Source organism: Lynx rufus, unplaced genomic scaffold, assembly GCF_022079265.1.
Source record: "Lynx rufus isolate CCGP_SWC_20201006 ecotype Redwood Valley unplaced genomic scaffold, mLynRuf1.p SCAF_7, whole genome shotgun sequence".
In the NCBI taxonomy this organism is placed as follows: domain Eukaryota; kingdom Metazoa; phylum Chordata; class Mammalia; order Carnivora; family Felidae; genus Lynx; species Lynx rufus.
In genome coordinates, this window is record NW_025814889.1 from 23,996,163 (window position 1) to 24,022,140 (window position 25,978).

At 38.5% G+C, this 25,978-nt stretch overlaps 1 protein-coding gene across 1 annotated transcript in view; it reads left to right on the forward strand.

Moving 5' to 3' along the window:
* MYO3A (myosin IIIA) overlaps positions 1–25,978 on the forward strand; it is a 226,806-nt gene that overhangs the window by 35,701 nt on the left and 165,127 nt on the right. The window contains exons 5-8 of the mRNA XM_047066241.1: positions 9,064–9,140; positions 12,806–12,951; positions 15,537–15,602; positions 19,732–19,887. Coding sequence (XP_046922197.1) covers positions 9,064–9,140; positions 12,806–12,951; positions 15,537–15,602; positions 19,732–19,887 — 445 coding nt within the window. The remainder of the gene's footprint in view (positions 1–9,063; positions 9,141–12,805; positions 12,952–15,536; positions 15,603–19,731; positions 19,888–25,978) is intronic.

Consider the following 25,978-nt stretch of genomic DNA (forward strand, 5'->3'; position numbering starts at 1 on the left):
TTCTTATTGATGTGCACTGCCTTATATTCTGAGAGATGGTCAGAATTTTAATTTGTTGAAGTTAAATTACATGAAGTATAACCTAGAAATTCTATCATGAAGTCAAGAATCAATTTCAGAAAAGGGCACCTGGGTGGCTCAGTCAGTTAAGTGTCTGACTCTTGATTTTTGCTGAGGTCATCATCTTGTGGTTCATGAGTTCAAGACCCATGTGGGACTCTGTCTTCCTCTCCCTCTGTCCCTCCCCCACTTGCTCTCTATGTCTCTCTAAAAATAAAAATAAACTTAAAAAAAAGAATGGATTTCAGATGTTTTGAAAGAGCTTTTATTTGGTAATAGAGAAAACTTTGTATCTAGAGATTTACCCAACACAGAAGCAAACTAATTACTTCAATGCAGCTGTAGAAATTTTAATAAAAGTACCAAGTCTGCCTTTCCATGGAATGATGAATTTAGGTCAATCAAAGAGGACTTCCTTATATTTTTTTTAAGAATCACCTCTTTTCTCTCTCAGTTTTTCTTATTATAGAGTATGTGACTTGGACTAAAATTACATGGCCTTAGTCTGCAGCTCTAATATTTAAATTCCTGAAAAGCTCCAAGCAAAAAGATTTTTATTGGGGAGGAGGGCAGGGGAAGGGAGGAGACAGGGTAATGGGAGAGGTGATTGGGGATAAAAGGGAATGAAAAAATAAGAGATCAATGATGATAATGCACCATACATGAGGAATATTCTATATACAGTTGTCCCTTGAACAACACCGGTCCACTTATACATGGATTATTTTCAATACAGTACAGTACTGTGAATGTATTTTCTTTATGATTTTCTTAATAACATCTTCTTTTCTCTACCTTACTCTGTAGTATGAATACAGTATATAATATATATGATCCAGAAAATGTGTGGTAATCAACCGTTTATGTTATTGGTAAATTTTCCAGTCAACAGCGGGCCATTAGTAAAGTTTTTGGAAAGTCAAAAGTATATGCATATTTTCAACTGTGAGGGTTGGGGGTTGGCACTCCTAGGCCCCATGTTCAAGGGTCAACTGTATTCAACTCTCTATAACTGAGGTCCAGTATTATACATATACACACATGCAAGGTCAAACATAATTAAATTGCACAGATCTAGGTACATGGTTTTATGTTCAAAGCCAAGGAGAGTGCAGTAAGCAGTGTGGTCTTGATGTCTTTAGAGAAAGCACTACATAATCTCCATTATAAGATATGAGCTGAGTATTAAAGGGAAAGATTTAGTGCCAGGTAGACTGGAGAGAGGACAGATTTCCAAAGGAAATCACATCAGTATGGATAGGAGTAGTGATTGCACAGAATCACTTACCTGTGTCATCTTATAGACTCACTGAAAGCTAAAGCTGGAGGTAACCTTGAATGTCATTTGGTATATTAAGTACAAGAATGTCAGGAGATTTTTAATATTCCTATATGCAACACATAATGTGAATATGAATTTCCTGATGAGAAAGTATAAAGTTTTCACAAAACTAAATACTTTGTGACCCAAAAGTCATAATCATTGACTTATCCTAGTCTCCTGAATTAATAATGAGAAAACAAAAGCTTGGGCCCACTGTCAGATGGATCTGAACTGAACCTCATTGCTCACTTGATGTCTATTAAATCCCTATTCTGACTGGTGGAGCACAGTGACATTTGGGGTCTCCTGGAATAAGTGCCAGTTCAGAGGTGGCATCTAGCAATCCCAGAAAAGTCTGATTATTTCCTTTTCCCCAGTGTAAAATCACCCTAGTAAAAAGCCATTGGTCCCTTTGGGGAAGGCTCAGAGATTTTTAACAAAGTTTTGGTAGCGTACTGGGGTACTTTCTCAAGGGGCGACCTCCCCTTCGTTCAAGGGATTCTGGGTCTACAAAACCAGCTTAAGGCTTGGGGTTGATTGAGAAGCCATGACTGTCTGCTTTTGATGATTCAAGTTACACTTACGTTCACTTGACTTAGGACTATTTTGCTTATTCAGATTAATTTCATAGTCTTCCCATCTATTTCACTTTTGCTAACACTGATATCGACTAGGCAACACCGTAGGTCTCTGCAATGCAGAGTCTTCTGATTACTGCTTTGACTCTGGTGCCTGTTACGGTAACTGCCCACCTTACCCTTGGAGTTGAAGACTACCACTTGGCTCCTACCACTGTGTGATCCAATTCCTCTCAGTGTATTTAGCTTTCCTAATTCAGTGGCATCAATTCCCATTGTAAAGTCTAGCCTACAGAGAAGAGTGATAATAGAGCTCTCAAAGATTCTGGGACTGCTCTCAAAAATGCATTTCTCACAGTTACATTGAAAGGCATGTCCTCTGGATGTTCCCATGTTGGGTGAGTAGGTCTTAAATGAAAAATCCTCTCCAACACTTCAATCTTCCTAAGTCTTTGAATCTCTTCCTCTAGAGTAAACCAGTGTAGTTCTGGCATTTCAAGTTCATTTACTAGGGCAACTTTTTCACCCGTGTCTGAGCCAACCAATCAACCAGACCGGGTAAATCCCCTTCTTTCCCAAGCTGTGATATTAAATGCAAAATCTCTGCATTGTGGGTATCTATCAACAAATTCAGCCTTATCCAAGTTTATGTTCCTTCCACCATTATCCCACACCCTTAATAATGGGATTCTAGGTTTGTTTTTCAGTAATCTAAGCTCTTCATCTACCAGAGAGGGTTTCTTTTAGGGCAGACGTAGAAGCTTTCAGGTCATTTGTGTAGCACTTGAAGCTGGGAATTTGAATCCCTGAGCTCATTCTTTTTTTTCCCCTTCATCTTGTCCAGCGATATTGACAGAAACCAGCCAATTTCATTCTATTCATTAGTTTGACAAAATGTTCAAAGATATCACCCTGAACCATGCCTCTTACAAGTAAGTGTTTGATTAGAAGTATCCAATGCTGATATTTTGTGTACCTCTATTTGCCACATCATGCCATGGACTATCAGTGCTCTTTACTACTGGAAATAGAGCCATCAATGTCTTTAATCTAACTAGATTAGAAAGCCAATTCCAAAAACCCCAGAACCAAGTTAGAAAAATCATCTTTAAGATTCTGTTCCTTCAGAACCACTCTCAGTACCAAAATCTCTGTCAGAGTTCTCCAGAGAAACAGAATCAACAGGATATGATGGGTGGGGTGGCGGATGAAGAGGAGACTGACTTATTTTAAGGAAATGGTTCATATGACTCTGGAGGCTTGGTGATTCCAAAATCTAGGTGCTGGGGCTTAGTCAGCAGAGCATCAGACTTCGACTCAGGTCATGATCTCATGGTTTGTGAGTTCGAGCCCCGCATCAGGCACTGTACTGACAGCTCAGAGCCTGGAGCCTGCTTCGGATTCTGTGTCCCGATCTCACTCTGCCCCTCCCTCGCTCATGCTCTTTCTCAAGGATGAATAAAACATTAAAAAAATTGTTTTAAATAAAAAATAAAAACACAGAATCTAATGTTAAGCTGGCAGGCTGAAGACCCAGGGAAAAGTTACAGTTTAAGTCCAAGGTAGTCTGCTGGCAGAAGTCCTTCTTACCCAGTGAATGTCAGTCTTGGTTCTATTAAGGCCCTTCACTTATTGAATAAGGCTTATCCACAATGTGGAGGATAATCTGCTTCACTCACAGGTAATTTCATCCAAAACACACTTTCACAGAAACATCCAGAATGATGTTTGACCAAATATGTGGATACCATGGCCAGATTAATCATTATACAATCTTAACTTCATCAATAGAATGAGGATATTAGGTGGTGTAATAAATCTTATGGACTCTTCTTGTTGAAAAAAATCTGTATTTTTATAATTTCAATTCTCATTCCTGCAGTATTGTTTTTAACAAAGACAACAACAAAATCTCATGCTTTTCCCTTTGCTCTCTTTAGATGTCAAGGATTTTGCTGTCTGGTTATAGCAAATCAAGTTTCCTGAAGTTGTCTGGTTTGTTGAAACCACATTGGAAGCCACATACTTAATGCTTCTTCTGACTTCCTAAGACCCTAAGAGACCTCCTGACACAATTTTCTCCCTAGAAAGAGGACTTATGCAATAGGGGACAGAGTTGTTGTACAAACCATCAAGCAGCTCAGGAAACCTTGTTGGAAGGGCCTAAAATAGCATGAGAATTTCAATATAATCAAAGCAAAGGGCTGAAGAATCATTAATGTATACCACCTTAATGTTCCTGTGGCTTTGACTTTCAGTGTATTATTGTCCTCTCTTCTAGTCTGTTTTCTTTTCAGCTCTGATCTCTCTCTGGCCTCCTGTTTCTTCCCGTATTCTCACTATCCCAACCTGTCTGGAATTTTCCACCTTTTAGCATCTTCTCCTTTGAGATGCTTACATAACTGTTTACTTTGGTGACTTATTCCATTATTCCCTCTCTGGACAAGATGATTTTCCTAATCGTCTTTACTTCCTAGGGCTCCCAAACTCATCATTTGGATTCCTGTTGCCTTTTAAAGTAATTTATGGTAATCGCTTTTAATGGAATTTTGCATTTTTCTACCTTCCTAGCCACTTTTCTTGTGAAAATTTATACCAAGTGAAAATGCCATTTGTCCTCAGGAAACTTACTCCAGCCAAAGTTTACTAACCTGAAAATGAACACAGACTTTATGACCATTAAGTTGTCTGCTAGCTCCAAAGCTGTTTGGTTGTGTTGGTAAAATGAAGTTGAAGTTTAGCAATTGCATAAATGTTTAACACACACATGGAGTTTGGTAAACACCTTCTTTGGTCACTCCTTCATAGTTGAGTTGTGTCTTGTTTTTAATGTAAAAATCATCTAATATTATCAGATACAAAGCTTCCTACTCTACCTAGTTGCATTGTCCCTTTTTCACTTATTTGAGCGCTTTTATTTTTCCTTCTTCACATTCTGGACTAAATTTTTTTTTCTTTCCACACAGTTTACAGTTTTACATTTCCTTAGTTCCATACAGGAACCAGCTGTAAAACATTATTTCTGCAGGATCCTAAAAGCCACTAAATGATAGATAAGTAAGACCTCAAGAGCATTGTAATTCATTACCCCTGCACTCCATACTCTAACCAGTGGTCCTTGAAGGGGGTGTCAATACCAGGGTGTTGGTAAGACATCATTGTAGTGCAGAAAAAAATATTCATATCTAATTATGAAATATTCATAGTACAGTTATTTAATCTCATACTTTAAAATTATCTTCATTTATGTGTTTCACAATGCATATATTAACATAGTAATGGGTCACCTGGGTGGCTAGTCAGTTAAGCGTCCGACTTTGGCTCAGGTCATGATCTTGTAGCTTGTGAGTTTGAGCCCCATGTCTGGCTCTGTGCTGACAGCTCAGAGCCTGGAGCCTGCTTTGGATTCTGTGTCTCCCTCTCTCTCTGTTTTTCCCCTGCTCATACTCTGTCTCTCTCTCTCTCTCTCTCTCCCAAACATAAATAAAGATTAAAAAAATTTAAAAACAGAAGTAAATAGGGGCGCCTGGGTGGCGCAGTCGGTTAAGCGTCCGACTTCAGCCAGGTCACGATCTCGCGGTCCGTGAGTTCGAGCCCCGCGTCAGGCTCTGGGCTGATGGCTCAGAGCCTGGAGCCTGTTTCCGATGCTGTGTCTCCCTCTCTCTCTGCCCCTCCCCCGTTCATGCTCTGTCTCTCTCTGTCCCAAAAATAAATAAACGTTGAAAAAAAAAAATTTTAAAAACAGAAGTAAATATATAGAGAATAGTCTATCTATAGCTATATCTGTATTGATTGTGCTTGTTCAAAACTTACTTATTCTTTGGGATGTGTGAGTAAAGAGTTTGGAGGCCAAATATGTGTCCTAGAAAATATTTAATCTCATATTAATGTATACCTGTAATATAAACTCACATTAATATAAAACCTAATGACTTTTAGGCTTTATAGACTCATTATTGACTATTACCCTTGTTAATTTGCTCCTTTATTTGTAAAATCATTTAGGCCTTGTATCAGTTAGAATTCCTTGGTTGTAAGCAATAGAAACTAACTCTGACCAACTCAGGCAAAGATACTGACAACAACACTGATGGGCTTACAAAGTCAAGGGAGAAAGAAGCTGGGCCATCTGGCCTCCTAAGAATAGAACTTCACCTGGACCTAGTTTTAGAGCTCTGCCATTGGTTGACTCTACTCTGGTTACCTCCTCCCTGAGTGTCCACTCTACTCAAGATTCACGTTTCAAAAAAAAAAAAAAATTCACACTTCCAAGAAAAAAAGAGTCTGAATGGAACTGCTTTGGGTCACATATAACACCCTAAAAAACTTTTTTCCAGTATCCTTCCATGGAAAGTCCTTTCCAACCATCCAAGCTTATAAATTCAGACCGCAGGACATGGCTACTTGCTAAAAAATGCCAACTCTAGTAATATAATCTTTTCTTTATATTCATGAAGAGGAAAAAAGATCACATGATTAGTCTAAAATGTCACTCACCTGCCCTGAGCAAAACTTTTGATGTTTTTGTTTGGTTGTGGGTTTTTTTCCCTTTACATTTCAGTTAAATGACATTTGAATTTTTAAATGATCTTTATGAAGTTGAGACAAAAATGTTCACCAAAGATCAAGTATAATGTAAATTTAAATAAATAAATGAATAAATATATACCCTTAGAATAAATCTTAGTAAATTTAGAATCAATTTTAAATTGATTTTTTTTTCTTTTTGAGAGAGAGTGTGTGAGCAAGTGGGGGAGAGGGAGAAAGAGAATCTTAAGCAAGTCCCACACTCAGTGCCGAGCCTGATGTGGGGCTCAATCTTATGATTATGAGCCAAACTGAAGAGTTGAATGCTTAACCTCCTGAGCTACCCAAGCACCCTAAATTTATTTTTAAATCCGTTTGCTTTCCCACTTATATAAATAAATTACGATACTCTGATACTCTCATAAAATCCAAGTTTAGTCACTTCTACCTTTAATTCATAGAAGAAGACAATCTAAAATGTTTAGATTTAAATTTAATTTTTCTGGGGCGCCTGGGTGTCTCAGTCGGTTGAACATCCGACTTCGGCTCAGGTCATGATCTCACGGTTCATGGTTCGAGCCCCACGTCAGGCTCTGTGCTGACAGCTCAGAGCCTGGAGCCTGTTTCAGATTCTGTGTCTAGCTCTCTCTCTGCCCCTCCCCCACTCATGCTCTGTCTGTCTCTGTCAAAAATAAATACACATTAAAAAAAAATTTTTTTTAATAAATTTAATTTTTCTGAAGGTTCAAATGCTTGGAGTAGGGGTAAAAGTAGAAGGAGTATTTTGGAGAAATGTGCTCTTAAATGTTGATTCTCTTTCTTCAGATAGTCTGTGAGAAAATATTTAAGGGAGACTCTTCAAGCACAGATTAGATAACCTCCTTTGAATTTGAAAAAATTATTTAGTGAGGATATTTTTTTCTGTCACATAATTAACTTTTTCACAGACAAAAATTTTTTTAATTTATTTTTTAATGTTTATTTATTTTTGAGATAGAGAGACGGAGCACAAGTAGGAGAGGGACAGAGTGGGATACACAGAATCGGAAGCACGATCCAGACTCTGAGCTGTCAGCACGGAGCCCGATGTGGGGCTCGAACCCATGAACTATGAGATCATCACCTGAGCTGAAGTCGGACACTTAGCCAACTGAGCCACCCAGGCGCCCCTTCACAGACAAAATTGGAAGGGCATAGATGAAGATTCTGTGTGGGACAGGATTTATACAATGGTGGAATAGGTTAGGTCATTGTGAGATGCAATTCATGTGGAACCAAAACATACTGCCTACCCTCTGCCCAAGTATATTCCACCAATATTTAAGTATATTTCCCCCACTGAAATACCCATGTGGCTGAATATGGCCTTTGAATTTCATGATAAAAGTCAGATGTCATCCTGGAAGAATCAAATATATCCAAATTTAAATCTTAATCAGTGCCTTTCTCCTAGTTGGCTTATAAATAGCCAGAGCCTAAAACAAATGTGACACCTAAGAGGTGCTTTTCAAAACAGGGAAATCAGGGAGTGGAGGCCCATGGTGTGGGTGTAACCCATCAATTTCAGAGCAGGTCAAGGGAAGAGCACTGGACAGCCTGCATGAGGAACGGGAGTGTGAAATGCAAGGAGAGACTTTGCTCCTAATTTTCTTAAGGGTTAATTATGATTATTTCTAACAGGTGTAATTAGTGGGATGACATGACTGAAATACTTGGTTATACCTCTTCCCTGTAGTCCTTCCATCTGTAATCTCTATAAAGGAAAACAACTAATTCTATTCATGGTGTTGGATTAAATAGATGCCGTTAATTTGAAACTAGACAGGTGTGATTTGTCCAAAGTTGATCGTGTGATGGAAAATAATTTGATTCACATTCACAAGTAACCTACTATGTGCCTACAACCATAGAAAAATTCTCAAATGCACCACAATTTAGTAATGGACAGAGGGAGGAGGAGGGAGGGAGGGAAGCGTACGGTTCAGATACAAATTACATGCCAAAATAAATAATATAGACAGGTAGTTAAAAATGTAGAAGTTTAAAAAAATTGAGGTTAGTATGATCAGGAGCAGATTAAATATCAGCATGCGGGAATAAAACTTGAAATGGGGCTTTAAGAATAGGGAGGTTTGGATACGAGAAATACAAAATAAGAGGATCATTCTAGACTTTGGCTATGACGAAATTCTGATGTAGGATACTTCACATTTTTTTTTTTAACGTTTATTTATTTTTGAGACAGAGAGAGACAGAGCATGAACGGGGGAGGGTCAGAGAGAGGGAGACACAGAATCCGAAACAGGCTCCAGGCTCTGAGCTGTCAGCACAGAACCCAACGCGGGGCTCGAACTCACGGACCGCGAGATCATGACCTGAGCTGAAGTCGGATGTCCAACCGACTGAGCCACCCAGGCGCCCCTGACGTAGTATACTTTAATGTGAAGTTCAAATTCTGTGGCAGCTTTACGGGAACACAATTTTAATATTAGTTTGTAAGCAAATTTGTTACAACTGGAGTCTCTTTGCATGAGTAATTAATGCAGGAATGTAAGTCTTGTTTCTTCCTTCCAGGTGTGTCTGCACAACTCACCAGCACTTGGCACCGTAGGAATACATCCGTGGGAACACCATTTTGGATGGCTCCTGAGGTCAGACGGTTTTGAGAGAGACAAATGTAATATTGAATCCTTTCTGGCTTTCCTTTTCATGCATGCACTGTCGCCCCATGTTTAGGAATGTACTAGAAGGAAACGTCAGTTGTGTCATTTTTATGAGAGATTTTTGTATGAGAAGGAACATGGGAGGTGCTCAATACATGGGCGTGAATGAATGAATGAGTAAATGAAGGATTGAATGAATAAATCCAATGAGGTCAACAGAAAGTGCTTGCGGCCTTAATTTTCTGTTAAATTTACTTTTAGTTGCTCAGCATATATCTATACTATTGATACTTAGATTTTGTTTTTAAACTAAGAAATATTATGAAAATCCCTAACCTTTGTTTAGTATCAGATTTTCGCTTATTAACCTATGTAACGGGTTCCTATATTGAGTGAGTCTGCCTGGGAGGGCCATGCTCATCTTGGGTGACTCTTGGGAAGTGGTGAATAAACTGCCAAAATTGCTGAGGGAGAAAGTTTTCTAGAGTCCCGTCTTCTCTCCACAGCCCCTGTTAATGCCTTTAATCTTTTTAATTATGTTTATCAGTAAAGAAGACTTATGTTTGAAAACTCTCAGCCTCTGGGGAGGGTTCTGCTATTTATCTACCATTTTCTAGGGAGTGAAGGGAGAAGAAGCAGTTCAAATACTACATTAATATTGCAAAATTTTAGAACTAAGTGTGTTTGAGGATTAAATCTTTGTGTGCTGTTTCTATTTTAATACTAATTCAATTATTACTTGCAAAAAAGTAAAATGTAAATGTAAAAGATGGAGAAAGGATACATTATCTCAAGAATCTTTTAAAAACTCCAATGGATTAAAAAACTCTTTTTTCTTTTTAATTTTTTTTAATATTTATTTACTTTTGAGAGAGAGGGAGTGTGTGCTAGCGAGCACGGGGGAGGAGCAGAGAGAGAGGGAGACACAGAATCTGAAGCAGGCTCCAGGCTCTGAGCTGTCAGCACAGAGCCTGATGCGGGGCTCGAACCCACAGACTGGTGTATCATGACCTGAGCGGACGTTGGACGCTTAACCGACTGAGCCACCCAAGTGCCCCTGAATTAAAAAACTTTTAAGCAAGGTGTACATCTTGGAATAAAAATAGCGTAATCATATAAACAAAACCAAAATTGAATTAAGGGATTCTCAAGTGAGAGTTTCTTCAGTTTGTTCTGATGTATTACTAGTGTTTTAAAAGCTCATGACAAAATTTTAAAACTAAATTGATAAAATATAGGGATAATATTAAACAGTGTATCTTATTTATGTATATTAGTAATATAAATGCTATAATATGTAATAATTGTACTATTATTAATATTAAATAATAGTGTAGCTTTATATTTTTCATATGTTATAGAAACAGACCATTGTTATATGTGTAAGTTTGCTTTTAGTGAAAAAGCAATTAAAAAAAAAACTTCTTTAAAGTGTTTTGTTTTTTTTTTTTTAATTTTTTTTTTTCAACGTTTATTTATTTTTGGGACAGAGAGAGACAGAGCATGAACGGGGGAGGGGCAGAGAGAGAGGGAGACACAGAATCGGAAACAGGCTCCAGGCTCTGAGCCATCAGCCCAGAGCCCGACGCGGGGCTCGAACTCACGGACCTCGAGATCGTGACCTGGCTGAAGTCGGACGCTTAACCGACTGCGCCACCCAGGCGCCCCTAAAGTGTTTTTTTGAGAGAGAGCATGAGTGGGGGAGGGACAGAGAGACAGGGAGACATGGAATCTGAAGGAGGCTCCAGGCTCTGAGCTGTTGGCAAGAGCCTGATGCAGGGCCCTAACCCATGAACTGCAAGATCATGACCTGAGCCAAAGTCAGACGCCCAGGCACCCTAGTAAAGAAAGCAATTTTGATTAGTGGATCTTGGAACAACTCTCACATATAAGTAAAAGAAAATATTTTGATCTATCTAAAATTCAATTATCAGAGTATTAAATGAGTTAATCATAAAATTGACACTCCTTAAGTATGCAGTTACTCGACTATCATTTTACTGGTAGGTCATTATTTATTTTCAGTAAACGGGGTTTGAAAGTGCTTTCCTGCTTAACAAACCAATGGGTATTACATAAAGGGGAAAGATTCACTGCCGTCTTTTCAAGCTGTCATATAAATACATATATATTCCATATTTTGTGCATATTATATGTCTTTCTGTAATAAGCATTTTCTAACTTGTGAATAAGTGTCAGTATTTCAATAAATGTCCATTTATTTAGAACTGTTGAAGAGTATATTTTGAATAACCAGCTATCTAGCTAATGAAGCTATCTAGCTAATGAAGCTAACATATATACCAGCTCTATGTTATTAATGACAAATCTCCTAGATTAGAAAATAGTAAGGTAAATAGTTTTAATATGTTCTCCATAATTAATGGCATAAATTTATTTCAGTGTTTTTACGGACTCAGAGGCAAGATTGTTCAAGTCAATTATAAGTTGAAAAGTGAAACTCTTGATTTGACATTTAAAAAAAATTTTTTTTATGTTTGTTTATTTTTGAGAGACAGAGACAGGGCATGAGCAGGGGAGGGCAGAAAGAGAGGGAGAATCTGAATCAGGCTCCAGGCCCCAAGCTTTCAGCACAGAGCCCAATGTGGGGCTTGAACCCATGAACCATAAGATCATGACCTGAGCCGAAGTCAGACGCTTAACTGACTGAGGCACCCAGGCACCCCTTGATTTGATATTTTTAAATTAAAGTCTAGATCAAAGGTAGCAGTTGTTGGTTACATAAAACCATCCTTTCCAAACTGAAATCCGTGTGTATCAGGATGGAGGGCACAAGGGAAATAGTGACCATGATAGGTGAACATATACTTTTTACAAGCCATGACACTTTGCAGAGAGAAAGGGGATGATATTTATAATGACTCTAGGAAAGCAAGCATAAAACCAAGAATGTCTTAGGCAAATTGGGGCATAAATTCACCCAAGCCTTTGGTGAGATATTCCAGGATCACATGTAGCCATAAAATAATGGAAAAAATATGGTGGGGCAAAATACATTTTTATATTAAGGAAGTTGAAGATACACAACAGAACAGAAAATTCATATGAATGTGTTTTTTTATTTTTAACAGCTTTATTAATATAAAGTTCACATACACATACCATATAATTAGCTTATTTGACATGTACAATTTGATTACTTTTAGGTGTATATTTACAGAGTTGTGCAACCATCATCAGAATCTAGTTTTAAAGCATTTTCTTTCCCTCTAGAAGAAATCCTTTACTCAGTAACAGTCACTCCCAAGCTCTCCTACACTAGGCAACCACTAATCTGCTTTTTGTCTGTGGATTTGCTTATTGTGAGCATTTCATGTAAATAGAGTCATACGCTATGTGGCCTTCATGTCTGGCTTCTTTCTTTTAGTGTTTACCCATGTTGTAGCATGTATCAGTAGTCCATTCCTTCTGATGGCTGAATGATATTCCATTGTATGCATATACCATATTTTGTTTATCCATCACCAGTTGATGGACATTTGGGTTGTTTCCCCTTTGGGGCTATTATGACTAATACTGTGAATATTTGTCACGTGAATTTTTAATATAAATTGGGGACTTTTATGCTTCCTTTTGCTACAATGCTTGCTAAAGTCATAAACTTCACTTCCCCCCCCCCCATTTTCTACTAGGTGATTGCATGTGAACAGCAATTGGATACCACTTATGATGCCAGGTGTGACACATGGTCCCTGGGGATCACAGCCATCGAGCTAGGGGATGGAGATCCTCCACTGGCCGACCTGCATCCTATGAGAGCACTCTTCAAAATACCAAGGTCAGAGGATGAACATGGGGTACAGTATCTGTAGCCTGTCTTTCTTCCCCAAGCCAGTGGTGCTCATCATGGAAATATTCAACATATTTCAGCAAGTTTGGAGCACAGTGGCCTGGAATATCATTCTGCCTATTCTGAGACACTGTATTTATTCAATGGTTTCATTTTCCTGGTCTAAGTAAGATCTTTCTCTTGACACTCAGTGTGTTTTCCTTTTTGGAGGACTTGATCTCAGAAAACAGCAGTTCCTTTCACTCTTGATCCACTCCCAAATTTGTCAGGAAGGCCCTGGGCCATAGTCAGTGCAACAGTGATTCGCTTTGCTTTACTCTATCAATCCAGTAATTTTTTACTACTTGCTAAGACGTCTCTTTGGAAGTTTAAAATGATGTTACTAATAAAATTATAAACAGATTTGACTGATAAAATAGTAATGATTTTGAGCTTGTTAATATTTTGAACATATTAACATAGAACAGTAACTTTAGAATAATCTCTTTGGAGCCACGAAAGCACTTTCCTATCTACGTAGACCCCTCCCCTTCAGTGTGTATATTGACAAATTTTCCCCTTTTTATCGTATTACTAATTAAACACTATTTTATACATGTTTTGGTTAGTTCCTAGATATTTCCAAAACCTGATTTGAAAAGACTGCCTGTTTTTAATACAAATATGTTACCTTTTGAGGGCTATCTTAAAGACTGTGCCTGGTACCATAATTCTAATGGAGTGCACACCCAGGGCCTGTGATGAAAGGGGTCTAGGGCAGGGTAGTAGGGTAGTATGTTATATAGCTTGTTACCACTCTCCATTAAACAAATTTTGTCACCCTAGTGCCTATAGCATGTAGAATCATATATGCAAAGCCCTGGGGCGCAGTTCTCCAGTCCTAAAGAAATAATGCCAATATGTCGTATTCATGTCTAAATGGGTCCATTTGGGACATTTGGCATGTATTTAAATTAGTAGAAGACCAAAGAATTCGAGTGTGTTTTTAATTTTATCTTTGACCTTCCTGTCTGATATACATGTTCTGAATTATAATGCCTTATCATCCTTTACGTAACAATGTGAATGTAAATCTCAGGTCTAACTTACTTGTAAAATATACTGCTTATTCGGTAAGAGGGGAAACAAGATTACAAAAAAAGAACAGAAAACCGGCTCTCTGCCAAGTCTAAGCCATTTCATTAAATTTGAGGAAAACAGAAAAAAAAATCTATGTTTCCTAACTCCTACTGTCATTCAGTGTGTAAGAAGCACTGTACTTCCTGAGCCATTTTAATTATGGTTTAAACTACCAAGGTTGTTAGCCGGATGTTATTACTCTTGGTAGTGACACCAGATGGAGGAGGAATGACACCACCATTCGTGTTTATTGCACCTGTGAGCAAGGTGCTTCTGGAAACTACATTCTCTTACTTATTTCTCCTTACTTCTGCCACCATGTCAGAGTATATCTCTGACATGAAGTTCTTAGAACACTAACTGTAGAAATAATTGGGGGGAAAAAAGGGATCTGAAAAGCTACCTTGTTCTGAGTGTTCTCAAATCATCGAAACTTTGTTATACTCAAAGCAAGCCAATAAATCTCTTAGAAAGGAAATTTGCAGGAGGACGAGAAGCAAAGCAAGACCATTGGAGAAAAGAATTACTTCTTTTAATGTGCAAATCAGCAGTCTTCAAATGGCCCTGAGAATTGTACAATGAGCCCTAGGCGTGATCTAGGGTAGATGAGTGGCTGCACTTTTCTTTAATGAGCCTGTACAAACTGTACACTAATTTCATTATAAGCTATTTAAGGAGTAATGCAGAACTGAAGACAAAGTGTTTCCATTCTACTAATGAAAACAAAGAGCTGTTAGAATTAGCGTAAGGCAGTACTTCAGCAAGTTCAGCCATCATGGTTGATCAATGCTGCTTGATTACAGAGTTAGATCAGCCTCATTTCCAAGTGATGTGCCTTTGTATTCCTGAACATGCCAAAAACAAAAAGATTTGTTTGGCCTAAAAATAAGAGAAACTAATAACAAAATCTTTTAAGTGGCATTCAGAGCTTTATAGCTAATCATATTTTCCAGTTCCTTACTTTCGTAACCTTGTTTCCAGAAGCAACAGAACAGCTCCTAAAGGCATTCTATTAATGCCCCTCTCTGCCACAGTCTCCCTCGTATTCTGAACAGCACACCTTTGAGGTTACCTCTCTATACCCTGGATATTCCTCAGAGGCTTCTGCAGGACTCAGAGTTAAAAAAAAAGTCTCTAGTATTCATTGTTTCTATTCTGCCAAGTTATTGATGTTTCCCCATAGGGCTCTCAGGTAAAAGCAGAAAGACTCCTTAAAAGAAAAAAATTTATCAGAAAAATTGGGTCATCTATTAAGTGCATTCAGAAAAACAAGCTGTCATTTTATATAAAGAATGATTAATAACTAATTATCTGTCTTTGAATTCGAAAATTGTGGCCCTGCTTGATGATGCCTGACAGAACCTCTGACTGCAGTAACGCATTAGTCTGTCCAGCTCTGATTGTGCACTGACTGACCAACGTGCACAATCCAACCTTGATTCTTATTTTTCTAGGAATCCACCCCCCCATCTAAGGCAGCCTGAGATATGGTCAGCAGAATTCAATGACTTCATTAGCAAGTGAGTAACAACAGAGTCTTTCTTTAAAAATTGTTTTCAACATTTATTTTTTTTTTGAGAAAGAGAGATAGAGTGTGAGTGGGGAGGGGCAGAGAGAGAGGGAGACACAGGATCAAACCAGGCTCCAGGCTGAGCTGTCAGCACAGTGCCCAATGTGGGGGCTCGAACTCAATGGACTGTATGATCATGACCTGAGTGGAAGTTGGATGCTTAACCCACGGAGCCACCCAGGTGCCCCAACAATAGAGTCTTAAAAAAAATGAGAGAGAGAAAGATACCATCTTGCTAGAACTTTGAAATGTGCCTTTTACAACCATTCCTCCATGCTTCTGAATCTCCTCCTTATGTCTTATCTATTGAATAGCCCAGTAGTTTCTATTATTTTCTTCAAAACCAAAAACGTTTCTTCTGAATGTTCAGTGAATTCATTATTGCTCTAATAATGATCTTAGGGTCACGTTTCTTTGCTTAACCATAGCTATGCTCCTGAAGTTGCATTGTCCGTTTACACATCCCTCTGTCCACCTGCCTTTTGCAAGCTGTGCCCTTAGCATCTTCCACACACTCAACCCAACCATCATCTATTCAATCGGCTTTTTAACCTTTCATTTATCTGCACCTCTCATTCTTGTTACCATCAGGGAATTTTCATTGCAATCAATGAATCAGATAATTGTACAGGTAAAATGCTTATGTATTTGAAATTTAGCGAACATTATTTATTTGGAAATTCAGTTAACAGTTTTTTAAATGTTTGTTTATCTGACACAGAGAGAGACAGAGTGTGAGTGGGGGAGGGGCAGAGAGAGAGGGAGACGCAGAATGTGAGGCAGGCTCCAGGCTCTGAACAGTCAGCACAGAGCCCGATGCGGGACTCGAACTCATGAACTGCGAGATCATGACCTGAGCCGAAGCTGGACGCTTAACTGACTGAGCCACCCAGTGCCCCTCAGTGAACATCTTTAATTTGACAAATATTTAGCACAAGTGCAGCACCTTCGGACAGTTGACTTGAAGATATGAGTGAATGATTTCTAAATATCTGCCCCACAAACCTGTTTTCACAGACTTACTATTTTTTCACCATAAATTAATAATAATAATAATAGTAGTAGTAGTAGTAGTAGCAACAGTAGTAATAATAAGGTAAGGGATGACGCAGTTTGTAATTGGAAGAGAGAAGACATTAAGAGTAGGTGTGTTACATCATCAATAATAATAGCCAAACTGTGGAGGGAGCCCAAGTGTCCAGCGACTGATGAATGGATAAAGAAAATGTGGTGTGTGTGTGTGTGTGTGTGTGTGCGCGCATATATATACACATACAACAAATATTACTCAGCCATGAAAATGAAATCTTGCCATTTGCAACAACATGGATGGAGCTACAGTGTATTATGCTACCAAAAATAAGTCAGTCAGAGAAAGACAAATCTTACGTAATTCACTCATATATGGAATCGAAGAAACAAAACAGATGAACATATGCCGGGGGAGAAAAAAAGAAAGAGGCAAACAAACCATGAAGACTCTTAAAGATAGAGAACAAACAGGGTTAACAGAGGGAGGTGGGCAGGGCACGGGCTAGATGGGTGATGGGTATTAAGGAGGGCACTTATGATGAACCCTGGGTGTTGTATGTAAGTGATGAATCACTGAACTCTACTCCTGAAACCCATATTGCACTGTATGTTAACTAACTAGAATTTAAATAAAAATTTGAAAAGAAAAAAGTAGGTGTGTCAGACAACACTCAGAAAATGTGGAAACGGCAAAGAAAGTAGAGGAACCAGTCATACTCACACATTCTACAATCATTGGTTTTTCTACCAAGAATATCTGCTCGTTCCTGTAAAGACAAGAGGCTTAGATTTAAGGGTTGTGGAAAATCCAAAGATTGATAGTCCATTTTATTCCCCAAATTTCACATAAGCCCTTATTATTGAGTATGCACCATACACTACAGAATATTTAATAAACACATCTCTTGGGAGAATCGCTGGTAACATTGAAGGGTTCCCCATGTCTGCAGTCCTTTCGCATAGCTCCTTGAATGAACTTGTTGATTTTGACATGTTTCACACAATTTCACCTCTGAGTAACATTTCCTGATTTCCTCTAGGCAGCTAGTTAGTATTCTGTCCTGTGTGCTATCACTGTATTTTTTTCTTCTTCCCCTAGGAACATTGCCACTTTTATTTAACTGCCTCTTTAGATGCCTCTCTTCCCAGCTAGACAGTAAGTAACTGCAGGACACTGAATATACCGTATTTGTCGTTGTAATGCCAGTGTCCAGCAGAGTGCCTGGTACACATCAGCTATTTGAACATTTTTTAAATATTAAAAAACAATTTTTTTAGAGAGAGAGTGTATAAGCTGGGAAGAGGCACAGAGGGGGAGATTCTTAAGCAGGCTCCACACGGGGAGGAGACCAATACGGGGCTCGATCCCACGACCCTGGAATCATGACCTGAGCTGAAATTAGAAGTTGGACACTTGGCTGACTGAATCACCCAGGCGCCCCTCACATCAGCTATTTGATACAGTTTTACTTGAATAAAATAATTTCATATGTGATTCTACTCAATACATTGAACAAGTGCTACAGATGTCAGAAATTGATGCATTCTGTTAATGAAACAGAAATGAAAATAAATGAAAACTAAGAGCACTTGTTCTTAATTTCAGACATCATCATCCTTATTCCTTAGCGTATTTTAACATCCTTGGGAAATATGTTATTGCTTAAGCCCAGGAAAATAAATTGCTAAATTATCATACCAGGAGGAGTAACAGTACAGATTAGAAACACCACTGCCCAAGTCAAGGCATGGGTGTCTTCTTCTTCTTCTTTCTTTTCCTATATCCCAAGTGTCAGCCCAACTCTGACCAGTTGTCTTGCTCCTCTGAATCTCATGGTTGGAAGGGTACTGGAAATGTATACAGCCCAAACCACACACAGAGCATAAATCCTTCTTGAACATGTGCACTGAGTGGCCATCCATCACTATGTAACCATGTCCAATAAAGGTAATCATACTTCCCAGTGCAGCCCACTCTGTCTGAGAAGCCTTCCTGTTGGAAAGTTCTTCCTTATACTGACCTGAAATCTGTTTCTCTTTTAATTTTTTTAAATGTCTTATTTATTTTTGAGAGAAAGAGAGCGCGAGCATACACGTGCGAGTGGGGGTGGGGCAGAGAGAGAAGAGGACAGAGGATCTGAACGAGGCTCTGTGCTCACAGCAGAGAGCCTCATGCGGGATTTGAACTCACAAACCTAAGCTCATGACCTGAGCCAAAGTCAGACGCTTAACCAACTGAACCACCCAGGTGCCCCTGTTTCTCCCTTAATTCCATGAATCGATCCCAGGTTCTGTGTCACTTTTGACCACTGAAAACTGGTCTAATCCCACTTTCAAATATTTGAAGACACCTGTCATGGCTGATTAGATGTCCCCTTTGTTCAAATGTCCCTTTCGTGATGCTATTTCAGGTGTTCTCACTACCTTTATCCTTTCTCATGCTATGATCCCGTTGAACCTACCAAGAGGTGCAGTGTGCCTTAGTAAATTTGCTTCATATACAGCTCTCCAAAAACATCTACTGGTGTGGAATTTAAACATCTTCAACACATTAGCCTTCTCAAGTAGGTTAGCAGCTTGATTACATAGAAAGAAATAGATCAATTGAGAAGCCTTTAAAAGCATTGTGGGAGGGAAAAGGAAAAGTTTGTTTTAATTTTAGATAACCATTCAAACTGTAATGACTTCAGTGCTTCCTTCTTTAGCTCCTGGCTTGTAAAGGAGACTTTGCAGCAGAGACCACATTTAATGACCTCTATGCCAGCGTGCTTGCTGGAGCACTAGGGAGGAGTGTTTAGTCGGAAGTTGGTATCACTGTAGTCTCATCACTCACGGATGTGTGCACTTTTGTAAACATGCATTCTTCATATTGCAGTTTGACTTTTTTTTTTTTTGAGGTCTGCTTTGCAGGATGAACATTTGAGAGGAGCCTCATCCTCTTGTGTTATAATAGTCCTTAGCAAGATGAATAATAATGCCAAAACTCGAACTTATCTAATAATTACATGTTTTTTTTTGTTTTTGTTTTTGTTTTTTTGCTAGTGCAGGTGCTTGACTAAAGATTATGAAAAGCGTCCAACAGTATCAGATCTTTTACAGCATAAATTCATTACTCAAATTGAGGGCCAAGATGTGATGTTGCAGAAGCAGCTGATGGAATTCATTGATATTCATCAAGGCATGGGAGGCACAGAAAAAGCCAGGTAATCAAGTAATATCTTCATTCCAAACATCTTCTAAAGACTCTGAACAATTTTATAATGCAATAGGTGTTAAGGTGAGAAAAGAACTCATTTAAATTCGTTCCTTGTGGTTGGGAGATAAGGGGGTACTTACATGAAAAGTGAATTCACATGTTGAGTTGCATCCCAGTATTGGTAATTGCTGGCAGCATTTTCTAAACAACTTTATCAGAATAAAGAATATAAACTTCAGTAGGAGATTAGTATTGGCATGTCTCTTCTTGTGTTTTCTGCTCTTCTGTAAAGTAAGGTATCTTAGATTTGAGATTAAAAAGGAACATAAGCCTTCCAAGACATTCTGATAGTATTATTTCTTGGATCATTTTTTTCAGGCTGAACTATACTCAAAAACCATTAATATTTTCCTACTTCCTATTTGGGTTTCTAATAAGATACTATGCATAGTTTTTATAATATCAAATGTGTTTTTTACTTATTATAGATCATATGTATGTTTATTTCAGGGATATAGATATAGATAGATATAAAAGATACAGGGAAGTATATAACAAAATCAATCAGTAAAACATTTTAATCTGTAACCTTTTAGTATCTTATGATGGATATACATTTAAAGAAATTGGAATAGTATTTATATGTGTTCTGTAGCCTGCTTTTTTTTTTCTTTGTAAGCCCCATCGCCTATTTTGCCCATTCCCCACCCCCCTCCCCCCCACCACCCCCCCCCCACCGCCGCATACTCTCTTCCCTCTGGCAACCACCAGTTTGTTCTCTGTATTTATGAGTCTGTTTTTGTTTGTTTCTTTCTTTGTTTTATTTTTTAGATTACACATAATAGGTGAAATGATATGGATTTGTCTCTGTTGGAGGGTTTTTTTTTTTGTGGAATTTATTTTGAGAGAGATGGAGAGAGCGTGTGTGTGCACTCAGGTGAGGGAGAGGCAAAGAGAGAGGGAGAGAGAATCCAAGGCAGGCTCCACACTATCAGTGCAGAGCCCCACGTGGAGCTCAATCTCGTGAACTGTGAGATCACGACCTGAGCTGAAATCAAGAGTTGGACGCCTAACCAACTGAGCCACCCAGGCATCCCTGGACTTGTTTTAGTTAGCATCATACCTCTAGGCTTATCCATGTTGTTGCAAATGGCAAGCTCTCATTCTTTTTTATAGCTGAGTAATATTCCATGTGTATGGGGAGATATATATATATTGGGTTGCTTCCATATCTTACCTTACCTATTATAAATAATGCTGCAGTGAACACAGGGGTGCATACATCTTTTCAAATTAGTGTTTTCATTTTCTTTGGGTAAATACCTAGTAGTGGAATTACTGGATTGTATAGTATAGCCATTTTAAATTTTTTTGGGGAATCTCCATACTGTTTTCCATGGTGGCTGCACCAATTTACATTCCTGCCAACAGTGCACGAGCATTCCCTTTTTTCGACATCCTCACCAATACTTAATTATTTATCTTTTTATACTAGCCATTCTGACAGGTGTGAGGTGATACCTCATTGTCATTTTGATTTGCATTTCCCTGATGATAAGGGATCTTGACCATCTTTTCATATGTCTGTTGGCCATATGTATATCTTTGGGGAAATGTCTATTCAGGCCTTCTTCCCGTTTTTCATCAGATTATTTGTTGGTGCTGGGTTGTAGAAGTTCTTTATGTATTTTGCATATCAACCTCTTATTGGATAGGTCATTTGTGTGGATTTTCTCCCATTCAGTAAGTTGCCTTTTCATTTTGTTGATGGTTTCCTTTGCTGAGCAGAAGCTCTTTATTTTGAAGTAGTCCACATAGTTTATTTCTGCTTTTGTTTTCCTTGCCTGAGGAAACATATCCATAAATATGTTGCTAAGGCCAATGTCCAAGAGTCTACTGCCTATGTTATCTTTTAGTTTTATGGTTTCAGATCTCACATATAGGTCTTTAATTCACCTTGAGTTTATTTTTGTGTATGGTGTGAGAGTGGTTCATTCTTTTACATGTAGCTGTCCAGCTTTTCCTAGCACCATTGAAGAAACTATCTTTTCCCCCTTGCATATTCTTGCCTCCTTTGTTCTAGATTAATTGACCATATAAGAGTGGGTTTATTTCTGGACTCTTTATCCTCTTCCACCGATATACATATTGGAACATGCTTGTTTTCACTGAAGAGTGAATATCCATGTCATTAAATCTATGTAATTCTATGACAGATTTTTTTTTAATTGCTGCAGAACATTACCTTGCATGACTATTCAGTGATTGATTTAAATAATCCCCTATTAGACATTTAGGTTGTTTGTAATTGTTTTTAATTCTAATAAGTAACACTGTAATGAACAGAGTTGTACATGAATCCATTGTTTCCTAAAGATAAATTCCTAGAGACAGTGCTAAGTCAAAGAGTAGCCTTTTGTAATTTCAGTTTATTCTTGAGAATTCTATTAGTTTCATCTCAGGAATGTATCACTATTTAGGGATAAGTTGGGAGAAGTGAGTAGAAAATAGTACATGACTTAAAAGGGGACATTGTATTAGGACTTTATATTATCTCATGTGATTTACAACAGCCCTGAGTGAAATGTTCTAGAACACCCCATGCCCCATTTTCACAGCTGAGAAAGTTAGCAGAGGCTAATTAACTTGTACAAGGCTGCACAGGTAATGAATGGCTTAGCAGGGATTCAAATCCTGATCCCAAAGCCCAGGCTTTATTCACATGAGTAAATGGAGTAATGATGGTAGACCTCTCTGGAGGTAGTAGTCCTTGCCTGTATGAGTTTACAGCCTTGCTGGAGAGAGAGAACTCATATATCTGTAATGAAGAAACATTATGTTGTGAGTGGAATGAACTGCAGAAAAGAAGGATGCAAGCATGTAGTTTATGGTGAGGAGGTGGCCATGGGCTCATACATGTCTATCACTTCTTCTTTGTTGAATCCAGTTCCATAGTTGGCCACAACCCCTTCTTCCCAGAGCAAGCAGACAAATAAGAAACAAAATGAACAGAAATTGAAGTGTACCAACATTGTATAAGGTGCTCAAGAACTATGTCAAGAACTATAGAGAATTTGAGGTTTTACCTTATTTGTAAGCTAATAAGTTAACCTTCCAGTTTCGTGCATATTGGCAGGAGATATGAGACTCCTAGATCAGAGACAAAGGACTTGACTACTCTTGTTAAGCCAGCAACATGAGTTTTACATTCATGTTCATTGTCCTTGCCCCATAAGTCCTAGGGCTGATGGATGGGTAGGTATATACAGTGGGTTTGCCTCACAGTTTGGGAATCTTGAGCTTGGGAAACACCACTCCTTGAAGAGGGCTAGCAAACCTGCCCAAACTTCGTCCTGGAGCAGTCATTATCTTTACTATCCTGTTCAGCAAACCCAACCTCCTTCTGTCCTGTAGAGAGACATTATCTCTAACTTCCAAGACTGTTTCTAATACAAGCATCCTTGGAAATATAGTCTGGGAAAAAAGCTAATATAGGACATCCAGAAATGTGAGAGACCCATCGAGGATTGTCTCCCAACATCCAGGCATCATAGGAATGGTTGAACTACACAATGTTTAGATTCTAAGCATGTTGCTCTAAGTTGCAGAGATCAAAATAAAGAAAAAATTATTGAAAACAACTGTATATTGGGCACTGCTTTAGGCTCAACACTTCTGTTTCTGAGTCACAAAGCTAATTCTTATTTATCCTGTTAAGAATTCAGAATATGCTTTGAATATGAAAACTCCTGTCTTACTCAGTTGTAGAAAATTTTCAGTCATTATTCCTTTAAAGATTGATCCTCTCTTATGCTTTTTATTTTCTACTTTTAAGAGATAAATATTGCAATGTCCTAATATACCTTATGTGTCTTATATTTTCTATTTTATGTTTGTCATTCATTTATTCACCCCTCCTGTATTTTGGATAATTTCTTCAAAGTTGTTTTTCAATTCACTAATTCTTAAACTAGGACTAGTCTAGAGTTATCCTATATACTTATTTTTCATGCTGATATTTCTATCAACTGCTGTGTTTTTCATTTCTAGAATTTCTCATCTTTTATAAACATTTATTCTTTATTCATATCTGACTTTTTATATCTGGCTGTTCATATCTAGCTAATATGTTTTTCTTTTTTGTGAATGCAGTCCTTTTTCTCTGTAACAGTCTAGACTGTGTAACAGTCTTTTTTGATTTGCATTTCAATAAGAGTGAATTGTCCTGATTATTGAGGTCATTTGTTTCCTTAATATTTGGTTTTCTTCTGTGGTTTAGAATTTTGGTTTGCTCTCTCATCTTGAATGGGAGAGATTTTGCTCTGCTTTTTCTTTCCTTCTGCATTCTTTACTCCTATTTTGGAGGTTTTGCTTTGCTATATTCTGGCTTCTGAAGCCTTTCTGCCTGATAGGACTTTGAGAATATTGCAGATCTGGCCACAGAGCCAGTAGGAAGTAGACCCCGTGGCATCTCAGGCACTTGGCTCCAGAAAAGGAAGAAGATGCAGAATTTTTTCAGTGTTTTCTTCCAGGTAAGAGACACCCCCTCCCCACATTCAGTTGCATTCTCTCTACCCAGCCTAGATAAGGGCCTTCACTGCAAGTGGTTTCATTTCAGCCTATAGTTTCTGTCCTCTCACCCAGGGCATATCTGACCTGTTAGGGCCACTGTAATGCTCACCTTGTTTTAAAGAATGTCTTTGTCTTTTTAATTCTACTTAAAAATCTTTTAAAAAATATTTTATCTTTCACAAGTGTACGTTTGGAGGGGGCGGGTGTGGCATTTGAATCATTAATGCACAACACCTTTTTGACCACAGATTTTAGTTCCATGTCATAGGTAGAGGGAATATTTTCCTGCTCTCAACACTTTTATACTAGTTCCAAAGTGTGAGATGTACTGAGGCAAAAAAAAAAAAAAAAGAAGGAGGAGGAGGAGGGGGAGGGGGAGGAGGGGAGGAGAAGGAGGGGGAGGGGAGAAGGGGGACTGTAGGCTGTGGTACGCCACTGGCAACACCTTGGGAAAAAGTAGCTTTTAAGATCATGCAAAATTATTTGATTTGGTACCGTTTGGTAGAGTCCCAACATTGGTAAAATTGATCCAAAATCTGACTGTACCAAATCAACATAGCTAACTCAAAGCTGACATTTTTTGTGCATGATATTCACTTTGGAATTGGATTGATATATGTATTTGGCTGGATAATTTTTTTAAAAATCACAATTCAGGTTTAAAGAAGACTGTCCTACAATAAATTGAACACAAACTAAGTCCTTTAGTTTCCTGATAATAGTGAGGGGACGTTGTTGGAGGCACTGTGGAATGGATACAAGGACTTTCTATGTTAAGTCAAGGCACTCTCATAACTTACTCAACTGTTCTGAGGAGTCAGGGTGTGCATGCCTGCAGCCACTGCTTCTGTGACCCGCTCCAAACCAAGGGAACGCATTTTTCACAAGACTTAAATGAACAGTGTTAAGTGCAGGCTGAATCAGTGAGAACTTTAAATTATAAGGTATTTTAAAAGGAAAGTTTTACTTTTGAATGCAGAATTTCAAAGTACTCAATTGCCTGATTTAATGGGAATAGATGAAAGTCATTTGTAATTGAAATGTACTATTCAGCATTCTTGACTAAAAACAAGCCAATTTAAGAAGAAAAGCAATTGAGTGAAAAATACTGGATGGCTCAGAGAACTGAGGGGAAGGCAGAGCCAGGCTTAGGCTGAAGCAAAGGAAACCTCAAATAGCCTCCCTCAAGAACTGCCTGCTCAGAGGCCACCTCTGATACCCACCCTCCCTACCCCAACATGTCCTGCAGAAATACTGGTTTCTTGAATGCCACAACTGCCTCAAAATATTTGTAAACTGACCTTGAGCTCACTCGCTCGAGATTCTAAGTCCTTACGAGACCATCTGGTTCCCCATGCTTAGGTCACAGGTCCATGTTGTTGGTGAAAGAATGCGGTGAGAAACACTTGCTTCTCCCTCACTTCCAGCTTCTGTGTACGAGGCAGAATCCTTTCTTGCAACCATCTTGGACTTTCTTCCTACAGAGGAAGGGTACTTTGAGCCTGAGTACGTCTCACACTTTGGAA